Source organism: Nicrophorus vespilloides, unplaced genomic scaffold (genome assembly GCF_001412225.1).
Source record: "Nicrophorus vespilloides isolate i.1.1-1 unplaced genomic scaffold, Nicve_v1.0, whole genome shotgun sequence".
NCBI classification, from domain to species: Eukaryota; Metazoa; Arthropoda; class Insecta; order Coleoptera; family Silphidae; genus Nicrophorus; species Nicrophorus vespilloides.
The window spans coordinates 103,186-123,110 of record NW_017097793.1 but is presented as its reverse complement, the minus strand read 5'-3'; the positions used below and the strand labels follow the sequence as shown (position 1 = coordinate 123,110).

The window sequence follows — 19,925 nt, the reverse complement described above, 5'->3', positions numbered from 1 at the left end:
TATTATAAAAATAGTATATCCAAATTAACAATAAAGTAGATATTCTTAGATAAGTTAGAATTCCTTATGATTAATCAGAGTTAATATTGTAAAAGCAGTGAATAAATAATCTGCAATAAATGGATGATAAAAAATCATGTTATTAATTTTAAACGTATATAAAGAGAAGGATTTCTTGGATATCTGAAAATGGCTGAATCTGTAAAAAAAACTTAAATATATATTTCATTATTTAACATATATAATATATTGATTATGAGAATATAACAACAAGGATGTATTCCCCCACCATACGACATGTTGTTAACGAATTTCAGTTTACCTATATATACATATATGAGTTCTGTTAATTCAACAGAATAAACTTTCTAGTAAGTCTCGTAAGCAGTACTAAGTGTCAGTACAATTGACAGTTATTGAACGTCTGTCAGCTGTTCACCATCATGTGTTGATTGTTGTTATTGTACATCTGATTTATTTTCAAAATTTCATATCATAAGTGGAAATATATGGCTCTAAATGAATGAAGACAAATCCTGTATCGATTCACAACTGTTACCATTGTGGTTACTAACAAAATGTGGTTGTTTTTGGACGATACAAAGAATTCCATATACGATTTTTTAGGTAAGCCGAGCAAAAATTGCGTGTTATGTAAAAAAGAAATTTATGCGAAAACAACAACGATTGTTAAAAGCCATATAAAACAAATGCCTATTGTTTACTTTTGTTATCATTGGATTATATTGGCGTGGAAAATCAATAAATTGTTTGCGGTTTGCACAGAAACATTCAGTTTGATTATAAAATACTCACGTATTTAATTTAATGCTTTTTTTGTCCTTCATTAATATTCAAAATCATTTAAAAAAATATAATTATATTAATAAAAAATACAAGATGTTTCGAACTTTGTAAATCCTTGAATTCGTATTATATTATTTTAAATAGTGAATAGTATATGTTAATTATGATGCATTGCATCAGTGATGTTTGCTTTTTTCATAGTAAATACTCATTAATCAACAGTTGAAGGTCTCATTTAAATATAATTGGTAATAGTTTTGTGATAAAGTTTAGAATATGCACATTTTTTAATATTTTGAAATATGTCGACATGTGTTTGTTAATTAACTTGCAAACCTCAATAGGAAAAACAATCAAGTAGATTTTAAAATATTGACATTTTATAGTTTGGCATTAGATAAAAGATGCGCGATGATGATTCAATGTGATTTAACTGCAATTCTATGTAGGGATAAATATGATTGTATGGATTGCTTTGCTGTACTTTGGATATCATGTAGACGTCTGTGCAGCTTTGCCAGTTGAATCTGGAAAGATACAGGCTAACGGTGAGTAAGTCCGTTTGGTGTACACTATTCTTACGAAATTTCGATTAATTATTGTGGTTCACCCTTTTGAGCTCACTTATCCTTCCCCCTACAAATAGCACCTCTTCTAAGTAAATTGATCATTTAAAATTTTCAAGATGTTTTGAAAAAACAAAACATGCTAATACTATTTGCATTTTCTGTTGTAGTTGAATACATCGACATAGACTACTCGCTATGGCTGACGTGGCTTTTGACACCACTGGTGATAACCATTCTACTGCCTATCGTTATCGGAATTCTTATTTACCTGTCGGCACTAATTTTGTACATATACAAACTTCATTGGCATACGTTAAAGAGGACGATAGATGCACGGGATATGTGGGGAACAGGAGTCAAAATTGTTTCGGCAATTTGGGATGCTCACGGCTGGATATGGCACGGTGAACATTCTCTTAATACGATGCATATTGAAACATACAGCATACAAGTTTTTCAGGATACGAAATCGATGGCATCGAAAATATCCCAACCGATAGTCCAGCTTTAATAGTTTATTATCACGGCTCCATTCCTGTAGATATGTATTATTTTATAGCGAAAGTCTATTTAACTAGAAACAGACTGATACACACGGTGGCTGATAACTTTCTGTTCAAAATACCTGGTGCGGATTAAACAAAATCACTTCGAAAACGATCCAATAATGAACTCTGCTTTAAGGTTTTTCTATTATAGCCGACGCATTGAACGTAATTCCTGGCACGAGATTGATATGCGCGAATATTTTGAAGGAAGGTAATTTATTGGGGATTGCACCTGGAGGCGTCTATGAAGCCCAGTTTGGATCGAGCAGTACCTACAACCTTCTATGGAAGAAGCGGTTGGGTTTTGCGAAAGTCGCATTGGATGCCAAATCGGTTAGAGATATGAATAAATTCTTTATAGCAAAATAAGTATTCGTATTTTTTCAGCCGATTATACCTATGTTCACCGAAAATATAAGAGAAGCTTTCCGGGCTGGACTGTGCGGTTCCTTCGGAAGGAAGATCTTCCTCAGGCTGTACGCCTGGACTAAATTTCCGTTGGCTTGGAATTACGGCGGATTTCCGGTGAAGTTGACGACGCACGTCGGCAAACCCATTCCTTACGATCCTAATTTAACACCTGAGGAATTACAAGCCAAAGTAATTATCGTTTCTGTTCTGTTCCGTTTGTTTCATTATTACTCCAACGTATTTCTATTTTAGATCGCAAACGCTATTCGAGATTTAGTGCAAACTCATCAAAGATTGCCAGGCAGTATTTTATGCGGGTTGTTAGATCGCATTCCATATTTCAGGAGAAAATACAAGGATGACAAAAGTTCAAAGCGATGCAGAACGTGTTGACATGTACTTAAAACTAGACACATCGAATTGCATTAATTATACTGTATGCATTTTAACAAGCAATCTTTACTTTAGCAATTTTATGTATATAGCCTTATATTAAGTATTTTTAGAAAATTTTTTTTCTACAAACTTTACGTATTACCAAATGGCTTACATAATATACATACATTATTTATTTAAATGCATAATAAAGTATTTAAATTTTACTTGCTTTCTTTTCTTTATTAATTTACGGGCAACCAGATGTGCATCAACATTATGTCCTTTTTCATAAACCTGGCATAAAACAAACATAAAAAGCGTTTTCTCAGAATTGTTTGTAAAACAGATGTTCTTACTGGTAGCACGAAAAAAGAAGATAATCTGTACGAAGAGTTGGATTTTAAATTTCGCGCCAAGCGGAGGAGCGCACGCACGGAAATGCGGAAATAAATTTTCCGTTATTTGGCATTCCCCCTATTTGAACAAGCGTTTAATAGTGGGGATAACAAGTCGCCATTTGCAATTTGGATAATCGCAGGGACTGCCGGTAAGTGAGGCCATAACATATTTATTTACTACGAACATATAAAATACTCAACCAACCGAAAGGTGAATTAAACAGTCGTTATTTCGTTAATATTTCAGTGAAATTCTCTTAAAAACCATGGGTGTACAAATCGAAAATATTGCGGGAGGCGATGGTGAGTTCCTAAAACCAATATCATTATTAAAGATTATTGCAAAAATCCCCTTTTCTGTGTAAATTCTCAGCGCAAAACAAAATAACTGGAAGTTCGTAACTGAAATTGACACAAGATAACTTTGATTTTCTTCAGCCCTTTTGCATGTCCTTATTTGGGGTATTCTGCATGACCTTGATATATCTTTCTTTTTCTTTAGTGCTATTGATAATGTAAATTAAGGATGATTGTTTACAGGCCAGACTTTCCCAAAAACTGGACAAACTGTTGTCGTGCACTACACTGGAACATTGCAAAATGGTACCAAGTTTGATTCCTCCCGTGACCGTGGAGTACCATTCAAGTTTCGCATTGGAAAGGGAGAAGTTATCAAGGGATGGGATGAAGGTGTAGCTCAAGTAAGTTACATAAATTTATTTAAACTTCAAAAAATATAAATTATATGATGATTGAATATCCTTGCGCTCTGATAACTGATGCACATTGTTTTTGGTTGGTTGATTATGGTGTTTACTATTTTTAACCCTGACTATTCATGCTTTAAAATGAATATTCCATTTAAGAATTAATACTAATTGAAATGTTTCTTTTTCAGTTGAGTGTTGGACAAAGAGCTAGACTCATTTGCTCCCCTGACTACGCTTACGGATCCCGTGGCCATCCAGGAATTATCCCACCAAACGCCACATTAATCTTCGATGTAGAATTACTTAAAGTCGAGTAATTTATTTTGCGCGCAACTAAATTAATGAGTCCTTATTCATCAATTATCTCTTTGTAATTACTTAACACACAATCCATTTTGCATTTGATTCCCTGTCTTATACAAACTAAACAACAATTAGTTCATAAAAGGTTACTTACTGTTCATAGATATATTATTTTATATCGATAAGATGAGTTTATGTTGGATAACGCGTTTATAAGATTGAATATTTCTTTCCTTTTTGTAATGATAACAATAACAAATACTGCATTTATGTTTCTCTACCGTTATTTTTATAATGAGTAAAGTGATGGTGTATTGCATCACACATGGTTCCAGTTTCATTACTCAGGCATAACTTCCTCTTCTTTCTTGCATGTATAGAGAATAACTGCTTAATCTAGAGAGACTCGAGCTTTGATGTTCTATGAATTTAAAGAAACGTGTTTGTGTAATGTGAATGTCCCATAAAAAAAAAATATAAATAAAGAATTGTCAAAGAACTTGTAGCATTAATTTGTGATAGACCATAAATCAAATTGTTTGTGTTTAAAAAAACTTAAATATCCAAAGAAAAAATAAGCCGGAAACAAAGATTGGTTGTAAGGAACATACAAAACTAACAATTTTTTTAAATAATGATCATATGTATGTTATATTATTAGATGTGTATATATAAGTAAATCTGAATAAATCAATAACAACCAGATTACGTAGTTACATCAAAATTGTGTATGGTCAACAGATGTCGCTTCTTTGCAACGCCACCTCCAATGAACTAAAGGCAAATCATATGACTATTTTTGTAGGTCGTCGTCTGCGAGTTCTGCTAGGTTGATAGTCCAGAACATCGAATTTATTCAAAGTGAATATGGCAAGCCAAACGCAGGGAATCCAACAGCTTTTGGCTGCTGAGAAACGCGCAGCTGATAAAGTTGCAGAGGCCCGCAAACGTAAGTTTCTATCGACTTTACATTAATATACAAATATATATATATACATACACTAAAAAATCATTAATGGGTGTGTAGCCTATTTTTGGTCACGGGTTTTTAATTTCCGACAGCAAATCACTATGCATCGAGATATTTCAATAGATTCCTTAATGACAAAAAAGTCTTTGTGCTTAGCCAAGTTATTTTAGCACTACTTTTCCCAATTTAGAATGATCTTATTGTAATTGATTTTGTAGTTTCTTGTATTGTTTAAGCATGTGATGAATATCTCACATGATTTGTTTTTAATCTAATTATGTAGTTATCAGGAGATTAACAGCTTGTTTTTATTACACAGCTGATAAAATCCATTAACAAGTGAAGATTCAGAAATATGTAAATGTTATGTTTAATTATTATTGAATGGAAATTAGTGATGTAACTTTTCTATTACAATCACATGATTGTAGTGCTAAGGGAGGAACCCAGGTATGGATGATCACATGATGGTCTTCCATTCACTCATTGAATGTGCTAATTATTGCAATAAATATTCAACTTGTTATATTTATGTAATCAATATTAATGCAATTCAACTATCTTCAAATAGTAGAATTAATTTAATACTGTTTATTGTTGATTATTTTGTTCGTTGTTAGGCAAGGCTAGGAGGCTAAAGCAGGCCAAGGAGGAAGCTCAAGATGAGATCGAAAAGTACCGTCGCGAACGTGAGAACCAATTCCGCGAATTCGAGGCAAAACACATGGGTTCCAGGGAGGATGTTGCCGTCAAAATCGAGCAAGACACCAAGCATCGCATCGATGACATGAACAGGGCCATCATGTCCCAAAAGGATCCCGTAAGTCACATGCTTCGTACTCATCAGCTGATCAATAACATATAACTTTCACTCAATACTTGAAAGATCAATTTAGCTTAATAATCAATAATATCTTAGTTTCGCAAATCTAATGCGTTTATTGTTCATAAAATATTCTTGTATTGGCTTCTATAAGTTTTGTTGTAATTACTGTATCTAATGATTATTTCTTTTTTTTTTTCAGGTAATGCAAGAGGTTTTGGCTTTGGTGTATGACATCAAACCTGAGCTGCACAAGAACTACCGTGCTTAAATAATCTTAGCACTCAATGATGAATTCGTTAAAACATTGAATGTTTTAAATCTTAATTTAATTAATAATAATCATTGAAAAATAAAGAAAAGAAACATAGTTATTGAGCCGTCTTCTGGTGTCGGATTAATGATGTAGATGTTATCATTCCATATAAATATGTAGGCATTGTATTTATTTTCAATGCTTTCGGAACGTTTTCTCGTACTCTTCTAATTGTCAGTGTTGTTATGTAATAACATCCTATGTGTACAGTATTGTATAGAAAAAAAATCATATTGTGTAGAAAAAATATAATATTAATGTTGAAAGAAATCAAAATACGATGCGAATTTTCATTTACGTTGCCCAAATAGGATATTTTTGTAGCTTGTGTTCCAATTTTAAATTTGTCCTCACTTCCTGACAATGTTCACTTTAATCCAGCTCCATTACTATATTTTTAAGTTTTACTACTTTTACATTTCTTCAACCTTCGTCTGTTTGGTGATTAATAATAATAATAATATTTTAAACGAAAATAATAAAGAAACCTAAAAATCTCGTTATTAATTCGGAAGGAATTTTAACTATTTTATGGAAAATTTTAATATTTTTTTATATAAAGCACATAGCACATGACTATTTTTAATAGACGCGTTAAACATTCAATATAATTTTAGTGGTTATATAAAAATTAACAAATGTTTGTTAACTTATTTGAAAGTTTGAATAATACTCACCGAATTCACGCTAGTTTATTGAACAATATCTGAAACTACCAAAGCACTCAACCACTGGAACGTTACACAGTGAAATGCATCAAATTTAATCTACAATTTGATGATTCAAAAATAATCAAGTAATTAGAAACTGCATAAATATAATCCGTCACTCTATAGAAGTGTTTGAATGAAACAATGGAGTTGAAATAAACAGCGGCAAGCTTTCGAGTGTACTGCAAAGTCCACATGATGATATCCGAATACAACGCTCGTATAATATTTATAAATAATTATTCCGCTGTGAGCCATTTTGTCTCACTTTGGACGTGAACAATTGTTTACCGAAATGAGCAATTTGTTTAATAATTCTATATTCTAGTTACATATAACAATTTGTAATCTAAGATGTTAGTGTATATTTTCAGTCATGGTATATATAAGTATATTTTTTTAAATAAACTTGTAAGTGTATACCAGAGGTTCCCAACCTTTTTTGTGTCGTAGACCCCTTGCCATGTTTTTCGGTTTTGGATAGACCCCCTACTTACCTGATATTGATTTTTTTGTAAATTTTATATTGGGACATTTTTATAATTATTAAGATCTTTGTTCTGAGACTCCGCGTATACTTGTAACAAGATGATACTGGTATATCATTATGTGCAGGTGCAAAATGTATTGCGACCACAAAGCGAAAGCCTACATCCTACAACTTACACAATTTTATAAACATATAGAATATGTTTTTTACTTCATAGGTACTTTTATAAATAATGTATGTCTTTATATTATAAAATAGTATAATGTAAGTAAATAGGTAGTATCAGTGTATGTTGAGTTCCACTATCGTGGACCCCGATTTTCATTTCATGAACCCCCAAATTTTATTTTCGTTGACGTAGATCCCTTGCAGGTTGTCTTTATTTGTTTTATCGTCTTATTAATGTATTATAGGTTGCATATAGGTTAGTGACAGGCTAGGTAGAAGGTGGAAGCCTCTTAGGGAAGATCATGGGAATAATAACTCAATACCGTAGTTTTGATATTAATAAGTGCCGTAACTAGGTATCTCACTTAAGCTACGAATTCGGATAGGTATGTCGTCGACAAGTCTGGTCAAGACTCAGCTAAACGAAGGAGCTCTCAGATGAGAGCTTAGTACAAAGAAGAAATAGGTATCCAAAAATGACAAAAAATGGAAAATAATGCGACAAGTAAAATTTTACAATATATTTATTTATGTAAATAAATAATTTATTAAATGAAATTCAATGAAAAATAATAAAGAAACTCATTATATTTATTAGAGATATTTTAAGAAAAGTTGTTGGTCGAAAGTCATTTGCTCATATTGTATGACCAATAAATATGCTAAAATAAAATGAGAAAAGTTGTAAATTTTCTTAAAATATGAATTAATTATTTTTAATTATTTACTTCACATTTTTTTTTCCGACATATATTGCAGTTTTTCTACCTACCTATGACCGGTTAAATTCATTTTGTAAAAGCAAAACAGATACGAATATGAAGTTTCTGTAAATTTAGTGTTAAAATATAATTATTCTTTATTTGTTATTATCTTATAGGACTGACAAAAACATTTTTTTATGGTCACACGATAGCTGTAGATAACTACTTCTATAATAATTTTAATGAAATTTGATAAACCATTGGGAATATAGTACACCGTTATTTGCGCATAAAATATTACATTCTTAAGATAGCGAAGCTTGCAATGAGGCCGACGATAAGAAAGATCCTACTTGGAATAGTCGAGGCGGCGGCATTTTGGTAAGGAATGGAATTGTTGAGCAAAGTACGGCACTGCCACAGTTTCTCCTGTTTTTCGACCGCATCCAAATCATCACTTGGAATCCAACTTTCGAATGGGTTTACGGTTTTCAATTCATCTCTAGCCTAAAAAAATAATAAATTTAAATAATACACATTCATATAAGAAAAATACGAATTTCTCTTACCTTCTCGACCCCTTCGAAGACGCGGATGAAATTTTGCCTAGACAATTTCTTCAAGTTATCTGCAGTCCATCTCGTTTCATTTTTTTCGACTAAATATTTAAACAAGTCGGGATATTTGGATACATCCTCAAGTCCTATGGGCGCTCTGCAAACAAAGTTAAGTTCCAATTGTCAAATTACTAATTTCTAAAATTATTTTTTTGTAATCCTCATCAATTACTGTAAGTTTCAAGAAAATACTCTCAAAACTTCAACGATGATTAAATGTTACTTACTTATCGACGCCGTCGTAATCGGCACCAATTCCAACGTGACCGTGATCAATTTTATCAACGATGTAATTAATGTGATCTGAAAATAAACAATAGTCAATTGCAATATACACTTACAAATTAAAGATGTATAATCTTACTGGCAACATCTTCCAAGGATGCAGTTTCCAGATTGTCGCTAATGAATCCCGGATAAAAGTTGACCATAATAATACCTTTATTTTCTTTCTGCAATTTAATAACATTTTTTTTAAAATTAAATTTAATAAAAAAATCTTGTCAATAAATTTACCAGAGCTACCAAAATATCATCTTGTACGTTCCGGTGGTGATTATGTACACCCCAAGCAGAAGAATGCGAGAACATCACTGGAGCTTTGCTAATCTCAATCGCCTTTTTCATCACGTTGTGAGAGACATGAGAAAGATCTACAATCATTCCCAATCTGTTCATCTCTTTTACAACTTCCTAAAAAGAAAACATAATTTTAAATACATTTTTAAAAGCATTATTAATTATGATATTAAGAAAACCGTCAACATCACTTTTATTTAGTTTAAAAAGTGATCTGCAATTTTTGATTGTTTATTTAACTTGATTTACTAAATGGTTGATTTGCAGAGACAATTTTATTAATTAGCTTATAAATTAAGTAAACTTTAAGGCTTCCGCGACCTCTGTTAACACGGTAAATTGAGACCCGGATAATCGGCGTTTTTACTTTATATATAAATCGTGTTTTTTTTTGCTCTTTTTAAATCAAGGTTGTATTAATAATTTGTATACGTTTTGTTGGAATATAATGGAATGGTCACTAATCGCTTTGCTAATAGTGCGTGACAAATACTTGAGCTTGATTTAATTGAAACCTGTTCAGATTATTGATATTATATTCGCGTGTTACTCATCGCACGACAATACAAAATTAAACAGCAAAATCGCTCATTTCATTTTCCTGGAAAATGCACGTCCTTCTTCGTTTTGCGTTCATACATTTTCATTATTTTGTCATTTGCTTGTTCGTGGTTAAACCGTAATTTTCTGTCCTTGAAACGCTTGGTACGAGAGACATTCGACATTTCAAAAATAGAATTTACGAAAACACACAAAAATCAACAATAATAAATAGCAAAGTAATGTTTTCCAGATACAAATCACTTCCACTTGACTTTATCTCGTAGAGGTATATTTGTTTTTTTTGCTCAGTTCTTCCAAATGTTTCATGCACATTTTTGTATTTTTTTTAAATTTAGATAATACCAAAAAAAAAAAAACAAACAGCAACGCGATAATTTTGATGATCGATAAAAGAGAAATAATGATGGGTTTCGTATTATGCAACGCAAATTGGGGCCTTCGCGATTGACTGGATTAAGGCCACTAAAAGCGTTACAGTTTAAAGAGGGAGATTATACCTTTTGAAATCAAGATTAAAACTAATCGAAAAACGTTGCACATCATTCAAAAATATTCAAGGGAATATTTTTTTAAGTAACAATTTAATTAGCAATAAAGATATTATTTTTATATCATTGTATAGTTAAATTTAAATTCGTTTTTTTGTTTTTCATTGTTTGACAGCACTTTTTTAATTTTTTGTTTACTATCTTATTCCAGTACGACTTAGTGAAACTTGATAATTTTTTATCAACGAGTTATACAGCAATTGCAAATTTGAATAGTATTTAATTGTACAAATGAGACTGTTGTTAACCGCGATGTCATCGCAAATATTGAAAATTACGTAAAAATGAATGAACGTACCTCGCCGTACGCCGATAGATCATGTACAGGTTTTGACGTGTCGACCAAAGAACTGTCGGCCCTGAAAGAAAACGTTAACATATAATTAAATTGAAAAAAAAAACTACGATTTTTGATGAAATACCATGGTGTGTTGCAGGTGTGCGTTAAGGTCATGTATCTAGCTCCTAGGTCATAAAGCATTCTCAAGACTCCAAGTCTGGAGTCCATGGAGTGACCACCTTCAATACCGATCAAACTCGCAATTTTTCCATTCGTAGTATCTAGACCTAAAGCAAACACATCAAATCAGTGAACCGCACAAGTGAATGTAAACATTAATTAATACCTGCTGCCGAATCGACAAACACCATGTGCTCAGAATTTTTCTGCACCAGACGCTTGATAACGTCAATCTGTTCCAATGTTTTCCCCAGCGAATCCTTGTATTGCGTACCGCATCCAACGTAAGCAACCCAAAACTATAAAACAAAAATGAAAAAGATAATTACTGGAAGAATGCGTTCTATTCTTCGAAAATGTACCTGCGCTCCGACTTTACCCTTCTTGAGACGGGGCAGATCGGTGAAGCACGAATCACAGTCCTTCCAATCCTTGTTATTAGTCAAATCGCTGTTCAAATTGAATTTGCTGAGATCGTTCTTCAAAATATGATACAGATTGTAAGGTAAATCATTGTGTCTGGATGATTTAGAAAGAAAATATATAATGTATTAAGTGGAAAATTCAAGATATGATCTTTAATACCCATCAATTATTGGCGATTCATCGAGGATCTGGTCAACATTAACTTTAGCATCAGCATAATTGGTGTAAGCGATTCCTATTAAGAGGAATACTGAAAAAAAAACATAATGCGTTAATTCTAAGTTGTTTATTTTTTGTAAATTTGAATACTTACACAGGTATCTGAACGCCAGCATCTCTGGTGGTTTCCTGAATTCTATTGGGATTGTTCTGATTTATAGATCAATGAAAAGCAATAAATATATCTATATTTTTTATTTATATAATCGCTACACACTCGAAAGATAAAACACAAAGATGCGCGCACACTTTTTGACTCCTATCGCGATTGAAATTCGACTTTTCATTTGGTATCAAATGAGCGTTTAACCAACCTCCGACGCACAATCGTACATCAAATAACTTTTACCGAGCTATTTCCATTATATAGCATTATCTGTGAGCGGCCGTGTTTAAATTTATGTTAGCGGCAAATGGCGCCATCTGTGTACCGGTATATGAAACAGCGTGAAGATGCCTAGAATTTGCATTAGATTTACTGAGTCAATTATTATTTTTGGTTCTATTGATTTGGTGTTATTTATTTATTTCTTTTAATGTTATTCGCTCTGTTATTGTTTGTGCTGATATTTATTTTTTGTTTTTTAAATGTTTAATGGTCTGGTCTTTAATTAGGCATAGACTGGCTAAATGCACCACATAGTGCGAGCTAAATTACATACTTCCACTCTCTGTAGATTGGAAGAAAGAGAAGAAGAAAATAAACTAGATTTTATAAGTCGTATTACAAATTTTGTGAAAAATTATATACAAAAATATCAAAATAATTCTAAAATAGTTGAATAGTTGAAATTTTAAAATAGTTGATTTATTTCGTAAATATGTATTATAAATTATGTATTATTTAATAAAATACAACATTAAAATATTTATAGTACGACGAGTGGGTTGATAATTATTTTCCAGTAATCGAGATCTATATTTTCTCTTTAAACTATTTTAATAGTTCAGACAATTATTTTAATGCATTGTCATTTAATAAGAATCACTGCTATATTATATACACTGATATACACATCATCATTCTCAATCAGGCGTCGATGGGGACGGACGTACCCTAAGAGTTAAAAAATAAATCTGTATACAAAAGTGAAAGTTTGCACCATGATGAACCTGGTTACGTGCAATACATATAATATAATTAAATATATCAATGAATGAATACGTCAGACATGTGTGACAAGTGCACCGGGCATAAATGTATGGGAACTTGCGAAAAAGTATTCCATTTGTGTTGTTTGTTGGGTTAAAACACTTGAACAATAGTTTAATATATTTGCTTTATTACTTAGACGTGTTCGTACTTCTACTGTCTGTTAACTGCTGTTAAATATTGCTCACTTATATCGCTTAGTGTGTAAGTATGGTTGCATGCTCAGACACAACACCACTTTAATTGTCTTGGCTTTCCAGAACATTCTGCAAGCTTTATCGCATTACCAGAACTTGCTTGGATTTGCCTACATTCTAGAAAAAGTACAATGGAGCTCCCAAAAACAAAAAGCAGCTCCCAAGAAATACAAAACGTGAAACAACGAGTGACAAAAGAGTCATTACACATGTTTTTTGTTGATTTGGACACAATAAAACATATTGTACTAGCACACAGACAAAGAGTAAGTTAAAACCACCATCACTGTACAACGAGCATATAGACTGGGAACACTTCAGAACTATAGTAGATGAATACAAATTGGAATACACAGCCTGGAAATCGTCAAGAGACGTTTCAGATTATAAAGATAAATATATCACACCCCTTGAGTCAAAAAACCCCAGAGATAAAACAAAGCTAAACCAAGCTACCAAGTCTCTAAAAAGCATGATACAAAATTATAAAATCCAAGATATTCAAAAACATTTTGAAGAATTATCCCCGTTCGAAACCATTAGGTAAACCGATGATAAATTTGCTAGGAGTAACCTAGAAAAAACAAACATATTAGCACATCACTTCACTAAAGTTTTTCAGCCTTTTCTATCAGATAACACGAACAAGAAGACTTCACCATGATTTTTATGGGCTTGCATTCAAAAGTGCAATTTATCATACAGAAAAATGTAAAACTGAAGAAATCACCAGGATAGGACTGAAAGAACTTCCACTGGTAAACTGATAACAACTATATTCAACACAATATCACGTCTGTGTTTTTAATGAAAGTGAAGTGGAGTGACATTCGAATGGAATTACCACATTTGGCAAGAGTAAAAAACTGTTACTGGTATTATCTGGATAAAATTGTAATTTCTAATTGAATATAATATAAGTTTTAATTATATTTTTCTTGATATTTGAAAACTCCATGTAATATTCTTTAATGTACATTATATTTTATCTGGCCAAAGGCTATATGTATAAAAAAATTTTTGTTTTATATTTTAATATTTTTAACTAACTAAATATTACACACTAAATGTATTGACGTTTTATAAATATCTAATCTTACCAAAATGAGGGTCAAGTCACGTTAATAAACAGTTAAATTTTCAATTTTTAATTTCCCATATATTACTTCCAATCTATATCACACGGAACTCGTTCTCCGAACTTAATAGAAATCTCATTGTAACATTTTCATAGGACAAAAAAACTTGGCTGTTACTTGTTAGCAAATGGAAGCAATATTAAGAAGTCTATCATCTAAGTGTTAAATAAATACTATTAAATACATTAATCTAGACTTAACCATAAAACCCAATAAGACTTTACATCTATAAAGCTACAAATTATTCCAGAGTGTCCTGATATATTCCATCCCGGGACACGACAGAATTATAAACACATAGTAAACACCTGCGATACATTTTTATTTTTAATTATGCACGTGCATAAGGAAGCTAATATGCATTTTTTTTTGTATCGATTGTTTAATTTTAAAAGAATAAATGTTGAAAAGTTTTCGACCGGTCCCGGTAGATAAGATTTTTCTCGAAAAATAGAAATATTTGAAGTAAATCCCAAAATAAATATCTACTAGTTCCCATATTTGAAAACGTTTAGACTGGTAGGAAGACGTTGTTTAAATGTTTAAGAGCCGGAGATCTATGACATCCTAGCAAACATGTGGTAGGGTTGCTCTCCACTAAGGAAAAAGACGAGTGGAGGTTGGAGAAGACCAATGAAAAGCAGTAATGGAAACAAAGATAACAACACATGTTATGCGGAACAAAGTGAAGTGACCTAAGAATCGCACAGTACCACGACTCCACCCGTACAAGATTTCCTCTACAAAAGAGGATACTAATTTTTAAAATGTAGAATAATGATAGTTCAAAAAGGATTATTTATTATTTTTATAACAATGTATGTTTCTTTATATATACATTTTAAAAATCCCGGCCACCGATCAAAACCCCTCCTGGACGTTTCCGGGTACATGTTGTAACTGAATACCCGAACGCAAAACAACTTTACTTAAAAGTTAAAATAATTATTTAAATTTTAGTTAGTACAGTAGTGAGCATCTGCAAAAAATATAATTATTGATATTTAGTTTTTTTTTTCTATTTTCAGTCATTACCAGGAGTCATAGTCCTAATCCAACTCAAATAACTGGTAACCCTGGTATAAACAGAAGTTTCCTCATTTGCGCACTTCACGTTATGGATAAACAAACCGGTAAGGTAATCTCGATTAGTGCTCTCATCTCGAAGAATCAACGAACCTCCAGACCCAAATTGACAAGATGCACCTTTCTTTTCAAAATTCACGCAAATATCGCTTTCCAATATATTTACCTCAGGTAATTTAACTTGACATTCGGAGTTGCCGATAGTAGAAACGGTGTTTCTAAGCAAAACATTATCTTTCGAGTTTTGAAATGGTTTTCCCCAACCTAAACACACAGAGTGTTGTAATTCAAAAAGCGCAATAATTTACATTACTTACCCAAAATTATAGAATTTTTATTATCGAGACGATCATCGATGTACTTAAACGGTAAACAAATCGGTCCAACGTAAAGGCTAAATTGAATATGATCGTAAGTTTGGACAATGGCTATGTCAGATTCATTTCGGTAGTAATATTGTGGAGTCATTATATTTCTAAGAGGATAAACAGCCGCAGGACCTGGCTTGATTCCTGAAGAAATTGTAGATTCAATAATTAAATACTTTGAAATATTTTTTATACTTTCTGTCACTCAAAGTATTCGTTCCAACAAGCAAAACTAAATTATCTATCTTCAATTCTTCTACACACGTTATAGTTGTAACTACGTATTTGCTAGATATTATTGTGGCACCACACAGCCCTTTCTTCATTTTCGTATCGTAGATTGCGCTCATGTATGTAAATTCATTCTTTCCAGCCTCGTTTCCATTAGATTTGCGTATCTAGATAGAAATTAATTACAATGAGTTATAATTTCGTTTTGATAAGCTCACCTCTCGTCGATAACCGCAATTGCAGGGAGATCTTGGTGTAGTTTGCGTGATAATCACTTGTATAGTTAAAGCTAGTATTAACGATATTAGGATTAAACCTATATACATAGATTGATAATTCATGAACACTTCAGAAAATCAGCTCACCTTTTCCAGTCATTTTATTTGAAATTATACAATATTTTTGCAAAATATATTAACAAAATAACTATGCATTTTCTGTGCATAGTTATTTTATTCATATAATTTGCTGCTTATCTATGTTTAGCGTCATTAGTATCAGTAATTATTTTTGTTTCAAATTAAAACGGTAAGTCATTAAAAATGTGTTTTTGGGTAATTAAGTGTAGTTACTGGTAGGTGTAGTTATGGTTTTCGAGAGGGCAGGTCTACTATCGATGCAATAAAAGCAGTCGTTAACATAGCTAAGGAAGCAAGAACAGGCATCAAGAGCAAGAGAAAGCTCTGCGCACTACTGACGCTGGACGTCAGAAACGCTTTCAATACAGTCGCATGGAAGACCATCATGGATGAGGTAAACAAACGAGGAATTACCCCCTACATTAAAAGAATTATAAGAAGCTACCTCAGCGAGCGCTCCATAAAGATCCCGAGCACCGAAGGCGAAGAAAAAATGCTAATAAATAGCGGAGTTCCGCAGGGATCAGTGATAGGACCCCACATATGGAACCTGTCTTACGACGGAGTGCTAAGGATCAATCAACCTGCAGACATAACAGTCATTGGATATGCGGATGACCTGGCAGTAGTGGTGGTAGCAAAGACAGAAGAGGAACTGACTGAAAAGGCAAACAAGGCCACTTGGAACATACAAAACTAGATGTCAGAGAGAGGTCTGACACTTGCGCCAGAAAAAACAGAAGCGGTATTATTGATCGGAATGAGGAAAGCAAAACCTATAAAATTTACCATATCAGGCACAGAAATAATACCGAAGAAAGTTATTAAATACCTGGGGGTCTCCATTGAAAGTAGCCTGACCTACGCCGAGCATATCAGGGCAGTAGCCACCTGAGCAGCAGAAACAACTACAGCTCTAAGCAGGTTGATGCACAACAAGGGTGGACCGAAGCCTAGCAAGAGAAGATTGTGCAGGTGATAGCTGGAGTGCCACCAATAGAGCTCCTTGTTCTGGAGAGAGGTGAGAGGCAGAGGAGCGCGACCAAAGCGGATGCTAGAGCCAGATTGCTTCAAAAATGGCAAGATAAATGGCACAGGTCGGAGAAAGGAGCCTGGACTCGACAACATTTCACCTGAGCCAGGCGCTATCTGGCCATGGATGCTTTGGCAAGTACCTGCACTTCATCGCGAAGAAGGAGGATGAAAGGTGCTGGTACTGCGTGGAGGACGATAGCTCTGAGCACACGCTATTTAGGTGCTGCAGATGGGTTGGAAGGAAGCACAGGGCGGAGGCAGAATTGGGAGTTCTGCTAGAGCCTGAAAATATTGTCGGTGAAATGTTGAGGAGTGTGGATAGCTGGAATGTTGTAGCGGCGTACATAACGGAGGTGCTGCTAAGCAAGGAAGAATACGAGCAGAGGGCCTACGAGGATAGTGGCAGTGGAAGCCAGCATTATTAGGGGAAGTGCCAGAGAGGCAATGACAATCAGCATCGCAGAGTAGTATAGCGATACAGGTCCAACATGCTGGCGAAGAAGGGAAGAGGTTTTAGTGCGGTAAGAATCCCACAGTACCATAACTCCACCCATGGTCCATATGTAAGGTTTCCTCTCCTCTACAAAAAAAAGGTGTAGTTACTTTTATATTTTTGTAAAAAAATAATAAATATAAAAAAATTAAATTTATATTATAATAATTAAACATGAAACTACATACATAAACATTAAATTTTTCAAAGGCATCTAGTAAATAATACTTTTATTAATGAACACATTTTTGTGCATAAGAGTATAGATTTAAATAAAAAAAAAAATTGCCGAATAAAATGTAAATAATTTATATTCTATGATTTTATTTTTCTAGCTTTTACGTGTTTATTTATATGGATATAATTACGAAGATTTGTATATTACTATATAAGTATTTCACTATACGAGTAAAAATCCGGAAATTATGTAACGGATTAAACTCGTTAAGCGAGGTTCAACTGTATTTGACCAATCTAATAGTAAAGAGTTAAAGAATTTATATGATACATTTAATAAGTATTTTACACTTTTTAGAACGCTGTATTTTTTTTATTTGAAATTGGATTTTATTGAACCACAATCAAAAAATGTTGGAAAACAATTAAATTTTTTTAATTTATTTCAAATTTTCGATATGGCCACCTTGAGCGCGAACTATAGTTGGTAGACACGCGAGTCACAAGCTGCACAAATGTGATTCGAATATCTAATTTTTTGCTTGAACTGTTCTTCTAAGTAAATTCGATCATTTTGTTTGTTTACGAGTATCTGAATTGGGAAATTTCTCATCAGATAAGACGATATTTGGCAACTCCTTCGCTCTATCGAGTCTATTTTTTTTTAAGATCGGTGAGATCTTATCATTTTTGGAACTTGCAAAGCTTCACTTTGAGTTCGATTTTGAATATTTGTTGCATGGTTATGTTCGATATGTTTAGCTGAGTAGCCATTTGTCTTCTACTGCGTCGCAAATTTCATTCAATTCGAGCCTTAAGTTTCTGAACCACTTCAACCACATATATTTATTTATTCACATTAAGGTGTTCGAGTGCTCTAACAATTGCCACTTTTGGTTTTCCGCTCAAATATTGGGCTATCATACTATTACGTTTGAATTCTATCACTGATAACTTTTTTTCCAAAAAACTGCTACCGCAGGCTTGAAAAGAATAATTTCAATAATATCAGCTATCATTAGGCGAAATACGTTTCAAAAGTTATAGCATTTTTAAGTTAGTTGTAGTTCAATTGAGCCACCAGTAAAAAAAAAGAATTTCTTAAAGCAGGAAGAATATTTATAAAAAATCATTTTATTTAAAACGATGATTGAATTCACAAATATTTTCCAAATAGTAACTTGATAGCAGAAAATTGTGGATTCAAGATGATTAGTCTATGAGACACTATTTTACATATTTTGTCATAATTAAATAAATTCATATTTAAATTGAGATATTTAAATTTGATAACAATGTGAATGCAGTGTGACGCATAAGTTTATCTAAGAGAATTAAATTTACAATTTCTATTAAAATAATAGCAATCATTAAGTGAATAATATGTGTTTTTACCACAAATGGATTTAAGACACTTTCAAAATTAACAATTAGATTTATTATAAAATTTGAAAGAGCTCAAGTCCATTCGACATAGTTTAAAATGATTAAAATTGAAAAAAAAACTCAATTTATTATATATTTCAGGAAATCTTCTATCTATATAAATTACACAATTTACAGCTTATCTGTATTTTCTGTATGCGAGAGTGACTTGAACAAGTCATGGTGTTCAGGTGGTATATATCAGTGACTTTTTAACCGGGGAATGATGTACAACAAAATCACTGAGTAGATATACCAATTCAAAATAATTTTCTCTATTTTCTAATTCGTGATGCTCAAAATACTCTCGTAAAGGTAGTTCTTGTCAAAAAACAAATAGCATTTATTAATTTCGATAAAATGTATTAATTTGCAGTAACTTCCTTGTTATGTATTGCTATATTTTCTATAAATTGCGCACTACAAAATTTCTATACGAGCTCCCTTTCCAATTTTTTTAATTGGTTGCATCTGTTGCATGCTTTATTGATGTTGTTTATATCAGAATATTCAAATTTATTCTAGATATTTTGTACTTGAGAAG

At 32.5% G+C, this 19,925-nt stretch overlaps 6 protein-coding genes across 11 annotated transcripts; 4 read left to right on the top strand and 2 right to left on the bottom strand.

The window, feature by feature from the left end:
* The first annotated feature begins 393 nt into the window (after window positions 1-393).
* Window positions 394-2,889, top strand: LOC108561001 (transmembrane protein 68). Of its 3 annotated transcripts, none has more exons than XM_017918742.1 (7): window positions 394-627; window positions 1,257-1,355; window positions 1,544-1,780; window positions 1,837-2,004; window positions 2,061-2,257; window positions 2,312-2,524; window positions 2,588-2,889. In XM_017918742.1, exons 1-7 carry the CDS (start codon window positions 579-581, stop codon window positions 2,726-2,728), a joined length of 1,104 nt encoding a protein of 367 aa, XP_017774231.1. In that variant the 5' UTR covers window positions 394-578; the 3' UTR covers window positions 2,729-2,889. The 3 variants fall into 3 exon arrangements, with proteins under 3 accessions (XP_017774231.1, XP_017774232.1, XP_017774233.1); XM_017918743.1 differs by having other exon boundaries at window positions 395-627; window positions 1,194-1,355; XM_017918744.1 differs by lacking the exon at window positions 1,257-1,355 and having other exon boundaries at window positions 396-627.
* Window positions 2,890-3,175: 286 nt separating this feature from the next.
* On the top strand, window positions 3,176-4,623 carry LOC108560998 (12 kDa FK506-binding protein). The gene is made up of 4 exons (XM_017918740.1): window positions 3,176-3,260; window positions 3,359-3,414; window positions 3,652-3,812; window positions 4,010-4,623. Exons 2-4 carry the CDS (start codon window positions 3,378-3,380, stop codon window positions 4,136-4,138), a joined length of 327 nt encoding a protein of 108 aa, XP_017774229.1. The 5' UTR covers window positions 3,176-3,260; window positions 3,359-3,377; the 3' UTR covers window positions 4,139-4,623.
* Window positions 4,624-4,899: 276 nt separating this feature from the next.
* On the top strand, window positions 4,900-6,359 carry LOC108560999 (V-type proton ATPase subunit G). The gene is made up of 3 exons (XM_017918741.1): window positions 4,900-5,073; window positions 5,715-5,914; window positions 6,120-6,359. The coding sequence occupies exons 1-3, from the start codon at window positions 4,992-4,994 to the stop codon at window positions 6,186-6,188; spliced, it is 351 nt and encodes a 116-aa protein (XP_017774230.1). The 5' UTR covers window positions 4,900-4,991; the 3' UTR covers window positions 6,189-6,359.
* Window positions 6,360-8,442: 2,083 nt separating this feature from the next.
* Window positions 8,443-12,345, bottom strand: LOC108561013 (dipeptidase 1-like). The gene is made up of 11 exons (XM_017918775.1): window positions 11,813-12,345; window positions 11,659-11,749; window positions 11,436-11,592; window positions 11,240-11,372; window positions 11,036-11,180; window positions 10,912-10,972; window positions 9,439-9,615; window positions 9,287-9,374; window positions 9,150-9,225; window positions 8,875-9,019; window positions 8,443-8,812 (listed from the first exon to the last, which is right to left on the bottom strand). The coding sequence occupies exons 1-11, from the start codon at window positions 11,832-11,834 to the stop codon at window positions 8,603-8,605; spliced, it is 1,305 nt and encodes a 434-aa protein (XP_017774264.1). The 5' UTR covers window positions 11,835-12,345; the 3' UTR covers window positions 8,443-8,602.
* A 2,635-nt stretch (window positions 12,346-14,980) lies between these two features.
* Window positions 14,981-16,290, bottom strand: LOC108561014 (venom serine protease 34-like). Of its 4 annotated transcripts, none has more exons than XM_017918779.1 (6): window positions 16,111-16,251; window positions 15,861-16,059; window positions 15,611-15,805; window positions 15,474-15,557; window positions 15,243-15,386; window positions 14,981-15,186 (listed from the first exon to the last, which is right to left on the bottom strand). In XM_017918779.1, the coding sequence occupies exons 1-6, from the start codon at window positions 16,231-16,233 to the stop codon at window positions 15,164-15,166; spliced, it is 768 nt and encodes a 255-aa protein (XP_017774268.1). In that variant the 5' UTR covers window positions 16,234-16,251; the 3' UTR covers window positions 14,981-15,163. The 4 variants fall into 4 exon arrangements, with proteins under 4 accessions (XP_017774268.1, XP_017774266.1, XP_017774267.1 ...); XM_017918777.1 differs by adding an exon at window positions 16,258-16,290 and having other exon boundaries at window positions 14,982-15,186; window positions 15,243-15,557; window positions 16,111-16,208; XM_017918778.1 differs by adding an exon at window positions 16,258-16,289 and having other exon boundaries at window positions 14,982-15,186; window positions 15,243-15,557; window positions 16,111-16,181.
* Window positions 16,291-17,339: 1,049 nt separating this feature from the next.
* LOC108560994 lies at window positions 17,340-17,711 on the top strand. Its single transcript, XM_017918735.1, has one exon. The coding sequence runs from the start codon at window positions 17,340-17,342 to the stop codon at window positions 17,709-17,711; it is 372 nt and encodes a 123-aa protein (XP_017774224.1).
* Window positions 17,712-19,925: the final 2,214 nt, after the last annotated feature.

What these genes read in the sequence shown, in the direction of transcription:
- LOC108561013 (XM_017918775.1), bottom strand. Translation starts at nt 11,834, where the DNA reads ATGCTGGCGTTCAGATACCTGT. An exon ending in ATGATATTTTGGTAGCTCTG is followed by an intron (nt 9,375 to 9,438) that starts GTAAATTTATTG and finishes ATTAAATTGCAG; the next exon opens with AAAGAAAATAAAGGTATTAT. An exon ending in GATTACGACGGCGTCGATAA is followed by an intron (nt 9,020 to 9,149) that starts GTAAGTAACATT and finishes CTTTGTTTGCAG; the next exon opens with AGCGCCCATAGGACTTGAGG.
- LOC108560999 (XM_017918741.1), top strand. Translation starts at nt 4,992, where the DNA reads ATGGCAAGCCAAACGCAGGGAATCCAACAGCTTTTGGCTGCTGAGAAA. An exon ending in AGTTGCAGAGGCCCGCAAAC is followed by an intron (nt 5,074 to 5,714) that starts GTAAGTTTCTAT and finishes GTTCGTTGTTAG; the next exon opens with GCAAGGCTAGGAGGCTAAAG. An exon ending in TCATGTCCCAAAAGGATCCC is followed by an intron (nt 5,915 to 6,119) that starts GTAAGTCACATG and finishes TTTTTTTTTCAG; the next exon opens with GTAATGCAAGAGGTTTTGGC.
- LOC108560994 (XM_017918735.1), top strand. Translation starts at nt 17,340, where the DNA reads ATGGCACAGGTCGGAGAAAGGAGCCTGGACTCGACAACATTTCACCTG.
- LOC108560998 (XM_017918740.1), top strand. Translation starts at nt 3,378, where the DNA reads ATGGGTGTACAAATCGAAAATATTGCGGGAGGCGATG. An exon ending in AAATATTGCGGGAGGCGATG is followed by an intron (nt 3,415 to 3,651) that starts GTGAGTTCCTAA and finishes GATTGTTTACAG; the next exon opens with GCCAGACTTTCCCAAAAACT. An exon ending in GGGATGAAGGTGTAGCTCAA is followed by an intron (nt 3,813 to 4,009) that starts GTAAGTTACATA and finishes TTTCTTTTTCAG; the next exon opens with TTGAGTGTTGGACAAAGAGC.
- LOC108561001 (XM_017918742.1), top strand. Translation starts at nt 579, where the DNA reads ATGTGGTTGTTTTTGGACGATACAAAGAATTCCATATACGATTTTTTA. An exon ending in TTCCATATACGATTTTTTAG is followed by an intron (nt 628 to 1,256) that starts GTAAGCCGAGCA and finishes AATTCTATGTAG; the next exon opens with GGATAAATATGATTGTATGG. An exon ending in TGGAAAGATACAGGCTAACG is followed by an intron (nt 1,356 to 1,543) that starts GTGAGTAAGTCC and finishes TTTCTGTTGTAG; the next exon opens with TTGAATACATCGACATAGAC.
- LOC108561014 (XM_017918776.1), bottom strand. Translation starts at nt 16,233, where the DNA reads ATGAATTATCAATCTATGTATATAGGTTTAATCCTAATATCGTTAATA. An exon ending in AACGAATACTTTGAGTGACA is followed by an intron (nt 15,806 to 15,860) that starts GAAAGTATAAAA and finishes CAATTTCTTCAG; the next exon opens with GAATCAAGCCAGGTCCTGCG. An exon ending in TAAAAATTCTATAATTTTGG is followed by an intron (nt 15,558 to 15,610) that starts GTAAGTAATGTA and finishes CTGTGTGTTTAG; the next exon opens with GTTGGGGAAAACCATTTCAA.